The sequence below is a fragment of the Archocentrus centrarchus genome, unplaced genomic scaffold, assembly GCF_007364275.1.
Source record: "Archocentrus centrarchus isolate MPI-CPG fArcCen1 unplaced genomic scaffold, fArcCen1 scaffold_24_ctg1, whole genome shotgun sequence".
Classification (NCBI taxonomy): domain Eukaryota; kingdom Metazoa; phylum Chordata; class Actinopteri; order Cichliformes; family Cichlidae; genus Archocentrus; species Archocentrus centrarchus.
The window spans coordinates 6,745,398-6,767,333 of NW_022060254.1; the positions used below are offsets into that span (position 1 = coordinate 6,745,398).

At 42.0% G+C, this 21,936-nt stretch overlaps 1 protein-coding gene across 1 annotated transcript; it reads right to left on the bottom strand.

Moving 5' to 3' along the window:
* Positions 1 to 290: 290 nt before the first annotated feature.
* LOC115775658 (uncharacterized) lies at positions 291 to 14,723 on the bottom strand. Its single transcript, XM_030723129.1, has 7 exons — positions 14,693 to 14,723; positions 11,705 to 11,746; positions 11,355 to 11,624; positions 11,035 to 11,277; positions 10,753 to 10,938; positions 946 to 1,041; positions 291 to 337 (listed from the first exon to the last, which is right to left on the bottom strand). Exons 1-7 carry the CDS (start codon positions 14,721 to 14,723, stop codon positions 291 to 293), a joined length of 915 nt encoding a protein of 304 aa, XP_030578989.1.
* Positions 14,724 to 21,936: the final 7,213 nt, after the last annotated feature.

The following is a 21,936-nucleotide window of genomic DNA, read 5'->3' on the forward strand; positions in this document are numbered from 1 at the left end:
AACTACTGTGTTAGTCTATTTTATCATCAAATCATCTGAATGTGTGTTTTGAGTTTGATACATAGTTCTGCCAGCAGGGGGTGCTTGGTGCCTAACGCATTAGCAGCTGACACCCAGAAGAAGGCTAGTCAGTTGTAATGGCAGATTTTACATAGAGTGCTCCGACAATAAAATTCTTTCTTCATTTCCACAGTTTCTGGAAAAATAAATATGTTGCACATGATCTGACTAGGCCAAGTAAATAGGCTGACTTTTTCTATCTGTGCTACATTTATAACTCTGTGCAAGGGTCACGGTTTGCTATTAACATTGATAGGGGTGTGGGCTGAATCCAGGTCTGGGGGTGGAGTGCAGAGCACAGGGTTCAATCAGAAATATCGGTGATTACGTGTCTCTACCTGATTCTATGCCCCTGACTCTGTGCAGAATATCTATCGAACTGCTGCTACTGTTGCTAATATCCAAAACATATCTATACCCATATCATACACATATATTTATACTGGTATTCCTTCAGAAGTGTATTTGTTTACTGTGAAATTTATCTTTAACTGAGTAAATGCAATTTAAACAGTTGTTATACAAAATGTTTTATTCTATCTTATTCTAATCTACTTTCTATATGCTTTAATATTTATATTTGCTGAACACTGGGAGAAGCACCTGTAATTTCATTATATGTTACATGTAAAACTATTCTATTCTAAGGTCAGAGGTCATCATGAGGTCACACAGGTGTAAAAACATCAGCTCACCTGCAGCAGTCAGCAGAAACAGGCCTGAAACTGAAGAACAAACTGATAAGAGATAAAATCATCACATGACCAAAGAGACATTCAGAATACATTATTGGTTCCTGTTCCCACAGATCAATCAAATATGGAGGAATGAGAGGTTTCAGAGAAAGTGATCAAGCAGATGTGAAGTAACATGAAGGAGACTCACAGCAGAGGCAGATGTTCCACTTCACTCTCAAACACTTCACTGCAGGTTCTTCACAGCCGTTACCACTAAACCCCACAGAGTCTGCCCTCTGACCTCCTACATTACAGGAACCACACATCAGTAAAGGGGGCTCTCCAAAAAGATTAATACTAACTGTCAGAATGCTTAGTTTAAGACCCAGACAAAGTTTTAATTCTTTTGAAAGCCTGACTCTTAGTCTTGTCCATCCTAATTGGGAAACTCAAAAACCTGTTTTATTTGTTATTATCTATCGTCCACCTGGTCCTTACTCAGAGTTTCTGTCTGATTTCTCAGACTTTTTATCTGATTTAGTGCTCAGTTCAGATAAAATAATTATAGTGGGTGATTTTAACATCCATGTAGATGCTGAGAATGACAGCCTCAACACTGCATTTCATCTATTGTTAGATTCAATTGGTTTCTCTCAAAATGTAAAGGAGCCCACCCACCACTTTAATAATACTCTGGATCTTGTCCCATTGAGATGTATCTCCATCAATATTTTTACATCCTTACAGCATACAACTTTGGAAACTGTGGCTCCTCTGAAAAGGAAAGCTTCAAATCAGAAGTGCCTGACTTCGTGGTATAATTCACAAACACACAGCTTAAAGCAGATAACCCGAAAGCTGGAGAGGGAATGGCGTCTCACTAAATTAGAAGATGCTTATTTAGCCTGGAAAAAGAGTTTGTTGCTCTATAAAAAAAGCCCTCCATAAAGCTAGGACATCTAACTACTCATCATTAATTGAAGAAAATAAGAACAACCCCAGGTTTGTTTTCAGCACTATAGCCAGGCTGACAAAGATTCCTTTCACTTTAACTAGTAGTGACTTCATGGATTTCTTTACAAATAACATTTTAGACATTAGAGAAAAAATTATTCATAACCATCTCAAACATTTATCTTCATGTTCGGCTGCTTTCAGCACTGCTGGTATTTGTTTAGACTCTTTCGCTCCAGTTGATCTTTCAGAGTTAACTTCAGCGGTGAAAGTAGTTTGAAATTCTTGCCAGTACTATGATGAAAACATATATATATTATATATATATATATATATATATATATATATACATTACGGTTTTTGGAGCAGGTGGTCGGGGGTTTGAATCCCGTCCAGGGCGTACTTCCAGTAAGGGTCCCCACGCTAGACCCCCATGCTAACCAAGTCTACCTCGGAATATGAGTGAGATATACATGATTGAAGCCATACCGGATGTCACCCGGATTAACAAGGTCCGCATCGGGTGTTGAGGAACCAGGGCATTCTGACGATAAGTTGGCTACTGGAACCAGAAAGTTACGGCATAAGTTGACACGAGATGAGAACCGGGAACTGTTGGAATGCTACTATACATGTAATCCCAGCGAGAGGGATTACATGAAGAGGATGTGGGACCTATGGATTCTTCGAAACCCAACATCCAAACTGACGGCGAAACAACTTGTGGCTCAGTGTTCCAACATATGAAGGAAGAAACTGTCATGGTGCTGTGTGGCTGGAGCGGGTAGACCCCAAAATGCAGGACTCAGGAGCCAACACTGAACTGAAAGGGTGTTTATTGAATACTGACAAAATAAGAAAGCTACACTGGGGTGGACAGGTGCCAAACTAAATACAAAAGTACAGAGAAACACACAGCGAGGGAGCACTGAAGACAACGCAACAAAGGACAGATGAAAACTGAGGGCTTAAATACACAATAGGTAATCAGAGCAAGAGGAAACAGCAGGGCACAGCAGGTGAAGCAAATGAGACTTCACCTGCAGACTACCAGAGGTGGGAAGTAACGAAGTACAAATACTTCGTTACTGTACTTAAGTAGATTTTTCAGGTATCTGTACTTTACTTAAGTATTTATTTTTCTGACTACTTTTTACTTTTACTCTGTACATTTTTACACAAGTATCTGTACTTTCTACTTCTTACATTTTCAAACAGACTCGTTACTTTTTAACACGTCAGAGAGAAGTTTGCATTTCCGGTCAGTGCGCCGTCAAACATCAAACGATCTGAGCCTAAACGGAGGAATAATAACACATAAGAGACAATCGTACTGGCGTATCCTCCATCATCGGGGCTTATCTCGTACAAAGGGATTAAATACGCAAACCCATATAATTAATGTATCATTTATAGCGCTATAATCGGGCCGGACCGAGTCCGTAAGTTGCGCTGCGGCACATAAACAGCTTAGCTAGCGCTACTGAAGAGGCGCGAGCATGAAGGGAGAAACATGTGGCAGGTAAATGCAACGTTTCTAAATGCTCAACAAATATCAGCAAACACACAAAGTGTGTGCAGTTTGTCACACAGTGTGTCTGCTAGCTAAAAGAAGAGCTGCTGTATTTCAGGGAGAGCAAAGAGAGAGAAGTTCACTCAGAGATGGACAAAGAGGACAGGAGAGGAAGAAGAGAGGTTAGATTTAAAGGTAAGGACTGGAAAATAAACTGAAGTAATCTGACTTTGTGTAATTCAAAGATTCTATGAAAATACTGCAGTTTAGTGTGTAATAAATAGGTTAGCTTGTTGTACTGTATTTACAGTAAAGCTCTGTGTTGGACTGGAGCACAGTGTTTGTGTTCATGGTCAGAGTTACAGGTTACATCAGTGCAGCAGAGATAAGTTTGAATCAAAGCTGCTGATGCTGAGATTCATTCACTGAATCCAACATTTCTACAGCCTGTATGCTGTCAGTGTAGGGGATGGAGATCAGCTCAGATAGCTGTGAAATACTGGGTTACATCTTTGTGAATTCAGTTCATCCACACAGAGCAGTAAACCTCAGAGCAGCAGCAGCAGGTCAGCTGATCACAGCCTGCACACCAACATCATTTACTGGAGCTCACAATAGAAAGTTGTGATTCTTCTCCCCATGCAGAGCCACTACAGCTGATCTTAGGGTTCCTCCACCTTCTGAATCCCACTGAGTATCCTCATGTTTGTGTTTAGGTGGAGGCACAGTCACCCTCTACTATGGAGGACATGGAGAATAGAGCTGTGTTTAAATTCCCTTTAACAGTTTGTGTCCTACATAACAGATTCAAGCTGAGTGCATTCATTAGGATTAAAATTTAGATTGGAATAATGTTTGCATTCTCATGTAATTTTATTTTATATTATTACAATAATATATAATGAGGTTCAGTTAGTTTTACACAAAAATAGCAGGTAGAAACGTCCTCCAAAGAACTACTTTTACTTTCTTACTTTGAGTACATTTCAGAGCCTGTACTTTTTTACTTTTACTTAAGTAGAGAAGTTGAACCAGTACTTCGACTTTTACTAAAGTATTTTTTAACATAAGTACTTGTACTTCTACTTAAGTACAGAATGTCAGTACTTTTGCCACCTCTGCAGACTACATACGGGGAACTGGCACACAGACACGGGACAGAGACGCAGACAAGTCACAACACTAGGAATAAAACTCAACATGAAAACACAGGAGGTCAGGGTCAAGACAAAATGACAAAACAGACAAGACCATGGACGCAGGGGAGACAGGGGCAAAGGGAACAAGAGTATCAAACCAAACTGGGAAATAACAAAACTCAGGGAAAATAAAACTAAACACAAAACGCTGGGCAGACGGCCCAGGACCATGACAGAAACTACTATTGCAGCTAGAGATTGATGAGGTACAACACAAATGCTACGGCAAGGGGGAGCCAGGACGACAGGTCGGGGGGAGATTTCATCATCCCATACTGTGAGATTGGGTACCAAGCCAGTTGATGTTTACCGCAGCAGCAGTGATCCTTGACATGCTTGGCTATAACATGAACAGCACTAAGGAGCAGCACCCTCCATGGAAATGACGATTGGAGGCTAAGATCAAGGCAGCACGGAGGGAAGTTAGCCAGCTCTCAGAGTTGCAGAAGGGTGGGATGAAGAAGAAAGCAGTGCCTAAGAAGTATAACAGGCTGTCCATACCTGAGACCTTAGAGACTGCCAAGCAAAGACTCACAGCCTTGGCTAGCCACCTGAAAAGGTATACCAGAGAGATAGAAGCCAGGAAAATAAACCAGATGTTCTCCACCGAACCATCCAAGGTATATTCTCAGTGGCAGAGGAACAATACGAGAACAGCACCCCCACCAAAGCTGGAGACGGAGCAATACTGGAAGAGCATTTGGGAGAAGGTTGCATCACACAACACCAATGCTCAGTGGCTAGTGGATCTAAGAGCAGACCACAGCAACCTCCCTGAAAAGGCCCCAGTAACCATCACAGTGGCAGACATCCAGGACAGGGTCTCACACATGAAGAGCTGGACAGCACCAGGCCCTGATATGATTTACACCTACTAGGCAGACAGACCAGGGGAGCAAAACATCAGCTACTAGTAGACAGAGCAGTCACTCGAGACGGTAAGACCAGACTGACCAACCTGTGCACCGCCTGGAATGCGTAGAACTGTATAAGATCAACAGGACCCTAAGAGCCTTCATCAAGAACTCAGTGGGTACGTGGAGAACAACATTAGAGGCCAACTCCAAGCCCATTGCACAAGTCAACATCAAGTGTGGGATTTATAGGGGATTCAGCCCTGTCCCCACTGCTGTTCTGCATAGGGCTGAATCCCCTCAGCCAGATCATCAACAAGACTGGCTACGGATACCGACTACGGAATGGAGCAAACATCTGCCACCTTCTGTACATGGATGACATCAAGCTGTATGCTAAGAGTGAAAGAGATGTCGATTCACTGACCCACACCACCAGGATCTACAGCAATGATATTGGAATGTCATTCGGACTGGAAAAGTGTAGTCGGATGGTAACTAAGAGAGGAAAAGCAGTCAGAACTGAGGGGATTACACTACCAGAAGGCAACATTGCAGACATTAAGGACAGCTACAAGTACCTTGGAATCCCACAGGCAAATGGGAACCATGAAGAGGCCGCTAGGAAAGCTGCAACCTCCAAGTACCTGCAGAGAATAAGGCAAGTCCTCAAGAGTCAGCTGAATGGGAAGAACAAGATCTGGGCTATCAACACCTACGCCCTGCCAGTTGTCAGATACCCTGCTGGGATAATAAGCTGGCCAAAGGAGGAGATAGAAGCCACTGATGTTAAGACAAGAAAGCTCCTTACCATGCATGGAGGCTTTCACCCCAAATCCAGCACCCTGAGACTGTATGCTAAGCGGAAGGAAGGTGGCCGAGGACTAGTGAGTGTCAGAACCACTGTCCTAGATGAAACAACAAAGATCCATGAATACATCAGGAAGATGGCCCGAGAAAGAAGAGGACGAAGAACAGGAACCATCATGGAAGGACAGGCCTCTGCACGGCATGTACCACCGGCAGATAGAAGAAGTGGCTGATATAGAGAAATCCTACCAATGGCCGGACAAGACTGGACTGATAGACAGCACAGAGGCACTAATCATGGCAGCACAGCTCTGAGAACAAGATCGATAGAGGCTGGGGTGTACCACAGCAGGCAGGACCCCAGACTGTGCAGAGATGCTCCTGAGACGATCTATCACATAACAGCAGGGTGCAAGATGGTAGCAGGCAGGGCATACGTGGAACGCCATAACCAAGTGGCCGGCATAGTATACAGGAACATCTGTGCCGAGTATGACCTGGAAGTCCCGAGGTCAAAATGGGACACGCCCCCAAGGGTGGCTGAGAACAACAGAGCTAAGATCTTGTGGGACTTTCAGATACAGACAGGCAAACTTGTGGTGGCTAACCAACCGGACATTGTAGTGGTGGACAAACAAAGGAAGAAGGTTGTGGTGATAACCGTTGTAATACCAAGTGACAGGAACATCAAGAAGAGGGAACATGAGAAGCTTGACAAATACCAAGGACTCAGGGAGGAGCTGGAAAGGATGTGGAAGATGAAGGTAACAGTGGTAATCGGAACACTTGGGGCAGTGACCCCCAAACTGGGAGAGTGGCTCCAGCAGATTCCTGGAACAACATCCGAGATCTCTGAGATTACTGGCCGTGTCCTGTACAGTGTTTCGTGATTTTTATATGGAAGGCTAGACCCTCCCATTTTGATTGACACTTCATTCGGCCAATCATATTAAGAAAGCTTTTTGGTTGATTTTGGTGCAGCCAGTTACATGATTGGCCGAATGAGGTGTCAATCAAAATAGGAGGGTCTAGCCTGCCATATACAATGCACTACACTTACGGGACATGGCTGTCCGTTGATGAAAGCCTCGATCTCTGAGGGGAGATAAGCTACAGAATTGAGGCTCCGCTCCAGCATAGCATGAACAGTTCAGAAACAATTTGAAATAAGAAAAAAAAAGCTCTTTACTAACTGATTAAGTCGTGTTTTAGACTGCTGGTTGCTAGCGGATCTATTCTGGTCCAAAGTACAGACATGACCAGTTCTGAATGACGGCTTTACAGCAGACAGCTGCACCAACTCTTGCCGGTACTGCATACCAGCGCAGAATCTTTTAGTGGTATGCAGTACCGGACCGTACCGGCTTACTTTCACCCCTGCTTAACTTCAGTAGTTACTTCCTCCAAACCAGCAACATGTTTATTAGATCCCATTCCAACTAGACTGCTCAAAGAAGTCTTTCCAATTATTCATGCTTCAATCTTAAATATGTTCAATCTTTCTTTATTACTTCACGATATACCACAGGCTTTTAACGTGGCTTACAGCCTCTGACAGTGGACTCATCTCTGTTCTTGTCCTGTTGGACCTCAGTGCAGCTTTGATACTGTTGAAATAACATTTTATTACAGAGATTAGAACACACTATAGGTATTAAAGGTACTGCACTGCAGTGGTTTGAATCATATTTATCTAATAGACTCCAATTCATGTAAATGGGGAGTCTTCTTCACACGCTAAGATTAATCATGGAGTTCCACAGGGTTCTGTGCTAGGACCAATTCTATTTACATTATACATGCTTCCCTTAGGCAGTATTATTAGAAAGCATTGCATCAGTTTACATTGTTATGCATATGATACTCAGCTTTACCTATCAATGAAGCCAGATGACACACATCAATTCGTTAAACTGCAGGAATGTCTTAAAGACATTAAGGCCTGGATGACCTCTAATTTCCTGCTTCTAAATTCAGATAAAACTGAAGTTCTTGTTCTCGACCCCACAAATCTTAGAAACATGGTGTCAAACCAGATACTTACTCTGGATAGCATTACTTTGGCCTCCAGTAACACTGTGAGAAATCTTGGAGTCATTTTTGACCAGGATATGTCCTTCAATGCACATATTAAACAAATATGTAGGACCGCTTTTTTGCATTTGCGCAATATTTCTAAAGATAGAAACATCCTATCTCAGAGTGATGCTGAAAAGCTAATTCATGCATTTATTACTTCTAGGGTGGACTACTGTAATTCGTTATTATCAGGCTGTCCTGAAAGCTCCCTGAAAAGTCTTCAGCTGATCCAAAATGCTGCAGCTAGAGTACTGACAGAGACTAGAAAGAGAGAGCAGATTTCTTCCATATTGGCTTCTCTTCATTGGCTCCCTGTTAAATCTAGAATAGAATTTAAAATCCTTCTCCTCACCTACAAGGTCTTGAATATTCAAGCCCCATTTTATCTCAAAGACCTCATAGTACCGTATCACCCCAACAGAGCACTTCGCTCTCAGACTGCTGGCTTACTTGTGGTTCCTAGGATACTTAAGAGTAGAATGGGAGGCAGAGCCTTCAGCTTTCAGGCCCCTCTTCTGTGGAACCAGCTTCCAGCTTGGATTCAGGAGACAGACACCCTCTCTATTTTTAAGATTAGGCTTAAAACTTTCTTTTTTGATCAAGCCTATAGCTAAGGCTGGATCAGGTGACACTGAACCATCCCTTAGCTATGCTGCTATAGGCCTAGGTTGCTGGGGGGGTTCCCACAATAGACTGTTTCTTTTTATTCACCTTATTTACTTTGTTTATACTCCACTCTGCATTTAATCATTAATTGTTATTAATCTCTGGCTCTCTTCCACAGCATGTCTTTTCTCTCACATCAGCCCAACCAGTCGCGGCAGATGACTGCCCCTCCCTGAGCCTGGTTCTGCTGGAGGTTTCTTTCTATTAAAAGGGAGTTTTTCCTTCCCACTGTCACCAAGTGCTGCTCATAGGGGGTCGTTTTTGACTGTTGGGTTTTCTCTGTATTATTGTAGGGTCTTTACCCGCAATACAAAGCGCCTTGCGGCGACTGTTTGTTGTGATTTGGTGCTATATAAATAAAATTGAATTGAATTGAAATCCTGGAAATCCCTCTCTCTGTGTGGAGTTTGCATGTACTCCCCGTGCTTGCGTGGGCTTCCTCCGGGTACTCCGGTTTCCTCCCACATTCCAAAGACATGCACTTACTGGGGTTAGGTTAAGTGGCTACTCTAAATTGCCCATAGGTGCGAATGAGAGCGTGAATGTGAGTGTGAAAGGTTGTTTGTCTCTCTGTGTTAGACCTCTTATTTCCTGCTTCTAAATTCAGATAAAACTGAAATTCTTGTACTCGGCTCCACAAATCTTAGAAACATGGTGTCAAACCAGATACTTACTCTGGATGGCATTACTTTGGCCTCCAGTAACACTGTGAGAAATCTTGGAGTCATTTTTGACCAGGATTTGTCCTTCAATGCACATATTAAACAAATATGTAGGACCGCTTATTTGCATTCGTGGAATATTTCTAAAATTAGAAGCATCCTTTCTCAGAGTAATGCTGAAAAGCTAATTCATGTACTTATTACTTCTAGGCTGGAATATTGTAATTCATTATTATCAGGCTGTCCTAAAAGCTCCCTGAAAAGCCTTCAGCTGATCCAAAATGCTGCAGCTAGAACACTGTGAGCTCTAGCTGCGTGCCACCATCTTGTGTTCAGCACAATCGTACTGGCGTATCCTCCATCACCGGGGCTTATTGCATACAAAGGGATTAATGAGACAAATGTATCATTTATAGTGCTATAATCAGGGGTTACAATGAGACAGACCGAGGGCAGATCTTCGTAAGTTGTGCCCGTGATACTACAACATCTTTGCTAGTGAAAATACAGGGAGTAAAATGTGGCAGGTAATTTTAAATGCAACGTTTCTAAATGCTCAACAAATATCAGCAAACACACGAAGTGTGTGCAGTTTGTCAAACAGTGTCCAGGGAGAGAAAAGAAAGAGAGAGAAGTTCACTCGGAGATGGAGGAAGAGGACAGGAGAAGAAGAAGAGAGGTTAGATTTAAAAGTAAGGACTGCAAAACAAACTGAAGTATGCTGACTTTGTGTTATTCAAAGATTGTATGAAAATACTGCAGTTTAGTGTGTAATAAACAGGTTAGCTTGTTGTGCTATATTTACAGTAAAGCTCTGTGTTACAGGTTACATCAGTGCAGCAGAGATGAGTTTGAATCAAAGCTGCTGATGCTGAGATTCATTCACTGAATCCAACACTTATACAGCCTGATACTTTCACTTTCTTTCTTTGAGTGCATTTCTACTTTTATTAGCCGACTCTGCGCTGATACGCTATGTCTCAATCAGCTGTTCGCCGCTATTGAGGGCAAGTAACGGGCACAGGGGCAATCGCCTGGCATTAAAGGGTTAGTACTTTATTTTAACTTACTCTGTGTGTTTTACAGTGTATTTAAACAACTCTGAAGCTGCTGAAGCTGTTTGTCCTCCACTGCTGAAACTGCTTCCAAGAGCCTTTCAGAGGAGGCTTTAGAAATGTGATCCTGCATGTGACACTGTTTGATTCTTGTATGCTTTATATGTTTGTACGAGTGAGCACACAATCCACACTGAACTGTTGAGTCTGACAGACTTCATACCTTTTAGTTTCCTGTAGAAGATCAGAACTCCAACCAGAACCAGAAGAACCACAGAAACCAGACCTGCTACAACTGGAATGATGGAGGAGGAGACATGAGGAGGAGGGAGGGCTGTGGGAGAGGAGGGAGGAGCAGAAATACCAGGAGAGGTGCAGGCTGTGGTGCTCTGTACATGAGGAGGAAGAGCTGTAGGAGAGATGATGAAGATGGTTCAATCAGTTTATTATCAGGTCAGCAGATTAGTGCTGGTCTTTAAACAGGAAGTGATCTCAGTGTGCTGACCTCTGACCCTCAGAAAGCTCTGAGGAGATGATCCAAATGTATCAGTGGAACATGAGTAGAGACCCTCATCAGACTGCTGGATGTTAGTGATGGTGTGCTCTGATTTACGTCCAGATCCAACATTACTTCCATTAAAAATGAAATAAGCTGCAACTGTGTCAAAATCCCTATGTCTACAATGCAGGGTGATGTCACTTCCTGTCCTCACAGGAAGTGCAGGGATCTCCAGGATCAGAGAATCATCTGACAACAAAGACACAAACAGAGTGATTCAGAGACAGAGTTCCACCAGAGAGACAGCTGCAAACATCTGTCTGTACCTGAAACACTGATGGAGACTTCATTGCTCTGCTGTCCAGAAGAGTTTTCACAGAAGAAAATTCCACCAGAGGATATGGAGAGGTCCAGCACACAGGCGGATTCAGGAACCGTCCCAAAGCCTTTAGTTACTCCACAGTCCTCCGTGAGTCCTCCTCTTCTCCTCCTCACTGCCCATCCATCAACTGTCTGTCCATCATCAACACAGCTCAGAGACACTGAAGAAGATCCACTGAAGAACTGCTGAAGGTTTGGACTGACAGACAGAGAGACTGGAGGACAGACAGACAGAGTAAATGTGTTTGTGTTCTTGTTGGAGTCTCTCTGATTGTTTTCACTTCCATCAACTCACCTGCAGAAACAGTCAGTACAGACAGCAGCAGCACACACACACCTGCAATAGGAGGACAGAGGTCACTGAAGATCATAGTTCATTAGAGGTCAGATGAAACTGTGGGGGAATTACTTTAATTATAGCTTTAGTTGGGGATAGAACAGTTCATCTACTAATCAGAAGGTTGCTACTTCGATCCCTGCTCCAGTCTGCATGTTAAAGTATATCTGAGCCAAATACTGAATCTGAGCTGCTCCTGATGCATTCATGGGAGTCTGAATGTGTGTGAATGTTAGAAAAAGTGTTTAGGCATGGAAAAAAATGTGATTGCATGAATGAGGGTTGTAGTGAAAAGAGCTTTGAGTGCTGTGTCTCCTTAGCAACCACTGGTTACCAGGGGAAAATTTCTATTTCCCAAGTAGTTGCTAGTATTTACAGTACAAGATAAAATTGATTGCAAAGTAGTATTTGAAAGTGGAAAACAAACTTTTTGAGAGGTCACTAGAATCTGCTAAGAACCAATCAGTCGCAAGGAGGGTTTCAGATGTATGTTAATGCAAAACCACAGTTTTGCCATAAACAACCCAAGAGCTCCATCTCAGACTCTATAGGCCTCAGTTAGAATATTAGAGGTTAAAGTTCATGTTCAGTCTTTTTCCAATTGTTCTGTCAGTATGGTGTATTGGATGAGTTGCTGTCTCTGAAAAGAACATGGCAGCACAGCTTAGGTTTGCAACACTGCATGCGAACCAAACACAAGATTTCTGGGACAACGGGCCTCATTCACTAGTATTTGCATAGAAATGTTCTCACACTGTGTAAGCAGCAAAAACAAAACAAGTGTGTACACAAATTAGCATCTGATTCATTTAACTTGTACCTCTTACTATGTTGCATATGTCAGTGATTCAAAATCAATCGAAATGTGTTTACAATATATCTACTGCCACTTACACAAAGTAGTGATGATATTGTAAGAGTTACTCCTGCACCACTAAGGCAAAAAAGAAGCAGAAATTCAGACTGAAGAAACTGAAACAAGAGTGTCTGAGGAGGATGCCTGAAAAGGCGGACCTTTCAAACATTTTTTGAGTGTTAAGGGCTGAAATAATAGAAGTTCTATGTATCACTGAGACATTGGCAGTAGGAGTAGTATTAGGAGTAATACAATCACAATCAAGTTTATTCCAGTTTGAAGTTTCTACTATCTTGTTACCATGTTTGTTGCTTTCCCAGACCGAATGGCATTCCAATATCATTGTTATAGATCATAGTGGTGTGGATCAGTGAATCGATATCTTGTTCACTTCTGGCTTGATGTTGACTTGCGCAATTGGCTTGAAGTTGGCCTCTAGTGTTTTGCTCTATTCCTATTGAGTTCTTGATGAATGCTGGTAGGGTCCTGTGGTACAGTTCTAGGAATTCCAGGATCCATGTGTAAGGCATTGAGTCATAGGCTTTCTTGTAGTCAATCCAGGTGGAGCACAGGTTGGGCTGTCGGGTCTTACAGTCTTGAGTGACTGCTCTGTCTATCAGTAGCTGGTGTTTTGCTACCCTGGTATCGCTTCCAATCCCTTTCTGGGCCCTGCTCATGTATTGTGCCATGTACCTGCTCATCCTAGGTGTTATGATGCCTGACAGAAGTTTCCATGTTGTACTGAGGCAGGTTATTGGCTGGTAGTTGGATGGGACTGGTCCCTTCTGGAGGTCCTTGGGGATCAGGACCGTCTGGAAGCTGGTTCATTTGTGCTACCTCGTGCTCATGGAGTGCAGTTAGCTTCTTTAGCCAGTAGGTTTGTATCATATCAGGACCCAGTGCTGTCCAGCTCTTCATATGTGAGACTTTTTCCTGGATGTGTGCCATTGTGATGGTCACTGGATCCTGTTCAGAGAGGTTTCTGTGGTCTACTCTTAGATCCACTAGCCACTTATCATTGGTGTTGTGTGTTGCAGCCTTCTCCCATAATCACTAATTACAGAAATGTGTACTTTGTACTGGTAAATGGACTAGTTCTTAATTAGCACATTTCTACTCTAGCTGAGCACTCAAAGTGCTTTATACAACATGTTTGCATTTACCCATTCACACCCTTACATGCAAAGACTTCCTTCTACAGCTCAATGCTTTATATCTAACATTCACAAATATTCATACTTCAAGGGTTGCATCTTGGGGTTCAATATCTTGTCCAAGTTTGGTATGCAGACTGGAGTACCCAGGAATCAAACCACCGACCATCTGCACCAACCATGGTGTGTAACTCAATGTATCTCTTTTGGTAAAAAGTATGTAATCAGCATTAGAATCTAAAGGAGACCCTACAACAATAATTATGATGGTTCTCAGTTCCTGTAGTGCAGACAGAAAAAAGGCAGTGCCACCACAAATGATTACAGGAACTAAGAAACAGTTACTGTGGTGTCACACAGAGAACATGTGATTCAGGTTGTGTCTTTGTTCTCTCATTAATAATACACACAAACACACAATAAGACCTCCAGCTGTGTCACATTATCACGTTAGCTTTCGCTGACATTACATTCACTGACTGAGTAGCTTTGAATGGGGACCTGCTGTATTTGGATCCTGCAGCTTGTGTAAATGAAGAAGGTGAGTCAGATTTAGTTCATAAAGCTGACACATCCCAATCATTACCATGTTTGAATCAACAAACACTCACACTGACTCAAATCTACACTTTGTTTTATTACAAGTTTAGTATCTTTGTGGCTAGGAGCAGACACTTTCTGTGATCGCTGCTGATTTACTGACTCTTACCCAAGGAGTAGCAGTAACTGGTCTGAGTGTTGGACTATCTCACAGTTACAGGTCAGAGGTAAACTGTGGGGACTATAATCAGCAGCTGAGGCTCAGACTGTGTTTTAGCTCAGTCTTTGTGCTGCTGTGAATCACTCTCTGCTGGAAATGTGTGTTTTCCTCTACAAAGGTGTGTTAGAGCTGGAATGAATGGATTAATGAGTGTAAGAAGACGAGGATTGACTCACCAAGGAGCAGAGAAACAGATGCAGCCTTCATGTTGTCTGGATGATGACTAAATGAAGTCTGACCAACAGAGCGATGGCTTCAGCTACAGCATCTTCACTTCCCTGTTCACACTCAGCGTCACTGGCTGCACCCTGCATAAACCTGCTGCTATTATAATAGTATGTTTGCCTTAATGGAGTTCAGTGTGGTTTAGAATTTCTGTGAGACGATGAGACCGCAGCAGGTTGATTTAGATATGGCGAGTACAGTTTCTGCTCTCGAGTTGTTCCGACGTGATGTAGAAATATTAGACAGAACTGCAAATGTTTGTTTCTCCATTCTGTTTCCCTTTATTGTTTATTCCTGCTGTGTCTCGATGTGTCAGGGTAACACTCTCCATATCAGCTCTAGAGATGTTCTAATTTTGAATTATGGATTCTATTGTTAGTTTTCATTTTTTACTCTTTTGTCCATGTGTTTAGTCTCTATCCCAGTTTCTCTGGTGTTTATGTGTGCTACTTATGTCTTGTTTACTGCTTTATTTTTGTCATCACATCCAGTTAGTTTTACTTCCTGTCTTTGTCTGTTTCTTTCCTTTTGAGATTCTCTGCCTCACCCTCATTGGTTTCACCTTTGTCCTTGTTGCTCTTGTTTTATTTATAGTTTGTGTTTTCCTTGTTATATGTGCTGCTTATTAATTATTCTGCTCTCCTTGTGTGTGTCTAACACAATTTAGCAGTTAGCCTAACTCCAGTCGAATGAATACGTAAGTCAGGATGTAGCTTCCTTAGCTCCACTTTATTTTGATGAACCACGTACACGTTTAACATGGAGTAAAACTGTAGGACAGAAATAAAATAGCTACTTTTAGTTTAGCATCATTAAAAAAAAGATGGTTAAACACAAAAAATTGGAATGCCTTGTTTGCTTTGACGTAAACCAACATGAACTCTTAGGCATCACACAGCAATCAAACCTCACATTTACTGTAAACATTCTCCACAAATAGGACTTAAATAAATTGTACTTCTGAATATTAAATCAAAACTTACAGACGGTGATGTCAATGGTGTAAACAGAAAGCAGATTGCAATGGATGAACTTTCTCACATGTGGCTGACTGAAAACTAAAGAAAATGGCTGATTTTCTGTTACCTGCCCAAAATGATCTTCAAAATAAAAGGCTGGATAGACTGAGATTAAATTAACATTCATCACCTATCTTATAACAGGTTAAAGGGCAGAACACTCCCCACCTGGTATCTGTTAAGATGCCACATATCAATACTTAAGCACTAAACTTATAAACATGTCAGTCCTCATTCTTTAGAAGCATAACAACTTCTGTAACAGGCCTGAGAAACTTTTTGGTAGCTCCATCCTTGATGACCTTGACCTCAATCCTGTGGACCTTGCCGTCACTGCCTGGGAAGCTGTCTGTTATGAGAGCCACGGGCCAATCATTGCGGCATGTGCGATCATCCTTCAGCAAAACAACATCAACCTTTGTGATGTTGGGACCAGGGTTATAATAGTTCTGGATTTTACATTATCATTTAGTTTTAGTTAGTTTTTACTTTTTTTTCTTTAATTTAGTTTTAATTAGTTTTCAGAGTGGTTTTGCTTGTTTTTATTAGTTTTTATTTTGGGTTTATTGCTTAGTTTTAGTTTAGTTTGTTAGTTTCAGTATCAGTTTTAGTTTTTCATACTTTGTCAGGTGCAAGATTCAAGGTACAAGAGTAACTCTTGTGTAATAAAAACTCAACCAAAGATCCCGTTTAAAGAAATATATTCAACAACCAATTTTTCACAGACAGCAGCACTACGTGCTAAATGTGTATAATTTTAAGGACACACATGAACATCAACAAGGAGAAAAAAAGAAAAACATGAACTCCCAAATTCTACAATAAACTCCCAATAAAGTTCAGCGTCAGTGCAAGAGATTAACAACAGCTTCTGTTTTGGAGCTAGCTTGGTTAGATCCTCCATATGTGGCCGACCTCATGTCGCATTTCTGCTTGTGTAGCAGGATTGTGTGTGTTCATTACCTTACGGTTGTGTGCCGGTGTTTTATATGTGGTGCCGGCTGGGACTTCTTTTGGTCCTCGCTCTTTGTGCTCATTTTTTTGGCTGCAAACATATTTGTCCCTGTTTTTTCACTTTCTTCATTCCCTCGCATCCATTCCGACAGTTTTAGCAGCTCCCTCCAGGAATTTGCTGACATTTGTGAGTCCTTATATTGATTGTTCCTGATTGTTATTCTCTCACTGATAAAGTGGCCGAAAACGCACAAGGACAGAACAGGTTCATCACAACGTTGGGGCTGCGTGGCAGCGAGGAGTAGTCACATTTCTCTGGAGGTAAATGCCAGATCACGTCGGTTCAGAGCGGTTTCCGTAGCTGCCTTGTGTGCAGTTCTCAGGTGGACTTTGATGTTGGTGTTTTTTCCTCACTGAGACGTGTTCCATACATTTTTCATCATTCACAACAAGACACTCTTCTATCTGTATTATCGGACTCAAAGAGACTCCATACGGGACTCTGCTGCTTTCTCAGCAGACCGCTGCCATTACTTTTCGGACCAGCGTGGTGAGCACACGCACGCACACAGCTGCCCAACGGCGCTCCCAGCTTAAACTCGGAGAGCGGAAAAATGATCAGTCCATAAGGTTTTTAAATAAAATGACAGACAAGAAAATGGAGGTCATTTTATCTATAATTTTAGTTAGTTTTTAAACTCACAATACAGTTTTAGTTATTTTTTTTCCTTTTAATTTTAGTTTTTATTTATTTCAGTTAACAACGTTTTTTCAATTTCAGTTTTCGTTATTTCGTTCGTTTTCATTAACTTTAATAATCCTGGTTGGGACTTGACTCTTGCCATTTGTATCGAAATTGTAGTGTGTACAGGTATTCGCGTTTCCAACGTTTCCAGAATTTGTTGGCCAATCTTTGAACTTGGCTCCATTGTTGCTTATACAGGTCCTTCTTAGTGAATATCGCCAGAGGTGGTAAAATACTCTGCTTCTGAGTGAGAAGCATTGTTGTGGTAAGTATCTGTGGAACATCTGGATCTGAAGAGACAGAAACTAGAGGTCTTGAGTTAATGATGGCTGTTACCTCTGCCATCAGGGTGCACAGGACTTCATGAGACAAGCTGGAGGAGGGAGTACGCATCAACACTGAGTCTAAGATTCTCCTCACAATTCCCACCATGCGTTCCCACACACCGCCCATGTGCGAAGAGTGAGGTGGGTTGAAACGCCACGTGCATCCTTGATTGTTCGTGTACCTCTGGACTTCTGAGTCAGTCACCACTTTATGGAACTCCAGCTCTCTGCAAGGACCAATGAAATTGGTCCCACAGTCTGAGTGTAGCTGTTTGGAAGGATCACGATTGCAAAGAATCTTCTTAAGGCGTTGATGAATGAAGAAGTGTCCAAAGAATCAATGACTTCTATGTGGACTGCATGTGTGCTCGTGCAAGTGAAGAGTACAGCCCAGCGCTTACTCTGAGCCATGCCTCCTCTTGTGTGCCTAGCTGTCACAATCCAAGGACCGAAAACATCCAGACCAGTGTAGGTAAAATTTTGATGAAGTGCTCAGTCGTTCTAGCAGGAGATCTGACATCTTTTGTTTCTCTCCTTTTTTACAGAGCTTTCGGCAGATGACACATGCATGAAGAACAGCACTTATGCAGTGCTTGCCACCAACTAGCCATATGCCAGCAGCTCGAATGGCACCTTCAGTGAATGTCCGACCTTGATGCTCAACCTGCTCATGAGCAACGTGGACACATGGTGTTTTCCTAAAAGAATGACTGGATACTTTTTTCTGTCGCTTGATTCAGCAAGCTTAAGCCTGCCTCCAATCCTTAGCAGGCCTTCAGAATCTACAGTCTGATTTAGCTTCGCCAGTGGGCTTCTTTTGGAAATACTATGTCCCTTCAAGAGAACATCTAATTCTTCAGAGAAGGAGGTTCATTGTACAACAAGAATAATTGCTGTTATGGCCTTCGACAAGTCATCAGTGGTAAAATGTTTTGGACACCAGTGCCAACCATTACATCCTGTCGTCCTTCTGTCCTTGAAGGAATGAACTACATGAACAAGTGTTGCAACTGCTCCTTGCAGGGACTTCCAGGAAGAGAATTTTGTAAACCTCTCAGGATCCAGTTGGTTGACCTTTTGACTTGTGACTCAGCTTTTTACTTGTGGTCAGATTTCTACATCAGAATCTGGATTGAAGAGCTCAAAAGTCTCTCGCTGTTCATTAGTTGTCTGTGGTTTGCACAAGAATGCTGGACCAGTGAGCCAGCTGGTCCTAATGAACTTTGAGGCTTGGACTGACCTAGAAGCATGGTCAGCTGGGCTATGCTCCGTAGGCACATACTTCCATTGGTTTGGTTCTGTAGACTAGCGGATTCTCTGAACCCTGTTGTGGACATACACATAAAAGCGTTTTGACTGATTATGAATATAGCCCAGTACCACTTTCCTGTTGCAGTAAAAGGTAAGAGCATCAACTTGGTTGACTTCCTGTTACTTGCCCAAGATGACCTTCAAAATAAAAGACTGGATAGACTGAGATTAAATTAACATTCATCACCTATCTTATAACAGGTTAAAGGGCAGAACATTAATATTTATTTTGATAACTTTTCTTGTGTCTCTTCCAGTTAGTTTTACTTACTGTCTTTGTCTATTTCTTTCCTTTTGAGGTTCTCTGCCTTGGTTGAACCTTTGCCTTTGTTGCTTTTGTTTTCCTTCTGTCTTGTTTGAACCTGCGCTCCTCAAATTCTTTTCTTCTCTGGGTTCTAGTTTTGGTAGTTTATGCCCTTTAGATATTGATTAATGCTGTAAATATTCATCACCTTCAGATTTTGCATCCCTACCTCCTCAACTTGTTAACTGGCAAGGGCCCGCCACCGGGCCCTCTGCAGCGTTTTCCAACTTTGAAGCCTCTTAGCGTCACAGTAACGCTGCAGTTCACCCTTACGATGCTTTTATATGACAAACTAGACCAGGGGTGGGCAACTCCAGGCCTCGAGGGCCGGTGTCCTGCAGGTTTTAGTTGTGTCCCTGATCCTACACACCTGAATCACATATAGAAGTCATTAGCAGGACTCTGGAGAACTTGACTGCATACCTAGGAGGTAATTCAGCCATTTGATTCAGGTGTGTTGGATCAGGGACACATCTAAAACCTGCAGGACACCGGCCCTCGAGGCCTGGAGTTGCCCACCCCTGGACTACACCCTCAGAATTGGATTGACACCTCATTTGTCCAATCATGTTATGAAATGGGTTTTCCAGAGCCAATAATAACCAGACAGTGTCATGTGACTTTCCAGGACCTGCCCCCAAATGTTCCCCAATCATTTTGATTGGTCAAGTCTGACCCAAAATCCGAAACCACAGCTGTATAGCCAATAAAATTCCTGACACGTGGGTATATGGCACTATGGGGTGGGTTTTCACATGAAACCATAAACTCCCTGCGTAATCAGTGCGTCCTCCGTGCGTGAAACTGAGCAGGAACAACTCTCCGTTGGCGAGAAAAAGCATTTTAAACACCTTTTACGCTGTCGTGCGTAAACGGTGTTTACAATGCTTTTTCTCGCCAATGGATTGTCAGAATGCATCAAAAACAGACTATATTTATTCAACGAAGTGACTAAATGACTCACGAGAGTGGATTATAATTTATTAGAGGATTTTGTCACTGATTCGACTGGTTTTACGGAATCCCGTGAACGAACAGCTGTACTTCTATGGCGATCCACGGTACGTGTTACGTTTTATTCTCAGCTCTTCCTCGTATTATATGCCGTTTAGATATAAATATGTATCTAATGGTGAGCTTGGCATGCACCATTACACAGAAAATATCACCGTACGCTGTTGTTACGCCACCTATATTGTGTGTGTGTTTTACACATTGAGATTTACAAGAGCAGTGTTGGGGGCAGGGAAGGTTGTTGGTCTTTCACGGGGGTCGTTATAACGTTTATTACGGCAGGATGAGGAGAACAATGGCTCAGAGCTTTTTTTGACCAGTTATGTGTCTAAAGTTTTACAAAAAGCTTTATGCTTTGTGTAAGTTTTGTTTGTAGGGGTGGGGGTATTTGTTTGGGAGGGGGTTGTAAGTTGTGTATCAGAGAAGGACTATTGGGAGGATTGTGGTTTTTTGTTTTATGTGAATATGTAGTGTTTACATTTACTATAACTTTTGATCAATATACAATTTATTTATTTTGGGTGTGTGAAGGAATCACTGACAGTAGAGTGGGGGGTTTTGTGAATGAAGGCCTAACATTTTCCTTCTTTTACAAATTAGGTCAACCTCTGATTTATATGTCTATAATTATAATTAATTTGTACTATCAGTAAATTTGTGTATAGCAGAGGATTCCTCAGGGTAGTATCTTTGATTAGAGCCCTCACTGATGACTGTATGTTAAAGTATTGAGGAGTTACAGCCATTTGAAGTTTGTATAACAAAGGCTGCTAACATGTGGCACTTGGGCATCTCCAAATGGCACATGTAAGACCACGCCTGGACATCAACAGACAAAAACCTTTATAAAACAGTAGGTTTTTGTGCTATCTTGATAAAATTTGAAATACATGGTAAAAAGACTTCATTCTACAGCTTCATTATATTTTCCAGTCCATACCTTCTACAATCAGTGTGTAGTTACATGAAAACAAACAGGACAAATCCAGGCAAGGCGAAAATTGTCTAATTTTTCTGTGTTCCAAACTTAATAGCTACATACTCATTACAGTTACAGCATGTTTGACTGCAGAAATGAAAAATATAGCTTGTCTTCTTCACAAAGAGACCAAGCTTTTGCATGTACTCCAAAGAGTTCAGGAACAGCAGCTGATTTAATTTGAGTATGCTTTTTCAGGCGTTGTTGGTGATTTTGGAGGGGCAGTTAAAGTGTTAATTCAATTCAATGTTATTTATATAGCACAAAATCACAACGACAGTCAATGTGCTGTATATTGTAAACTAAAGGCCCTACAATAATATAAAGAATACAGAAAAACACCAACAATCAGAGGGCACCCTGGGAGCAAGCACTAAACTCCCTTTTATCAGGAAGAAACCTCCAGCAGAACGAGGATAAGAGAGGGGCAGTCATCTTCTGTGACTGGTTGCAGCTGAGGGGAGAGAGACAGGACAAAAGACACACTGTGGAAGAGAGCCAGAGATTAATAATAACTAATGATTAAATGCAGAGTGGGTTATT

Excerpts from the sequence above, each read along its gene's own strand:
- LOC115775658 (XM_030723129.1), bottom strand. The coding sequence starts at position 14,723 with ATGAAGGCTGCATCTGTTTCTCTGCTCCTTG. Across the intron at positions 11,625-11,704 it reads TGTACTGACTGTTTCTGCAG|TCTCTCTGTCTGTCAGTCCA; the intron begins GTGAGTTGATGG and ends TCTGTCCTCCAG. Across the intron at positions 1,042-10,752 it reads CTTCTACAGGAAACTAAAAG|GAGGTCAGAGGGCAGACTCT; the intron begins GTATGAAGTCTG and ends CCTGTAATGTAG.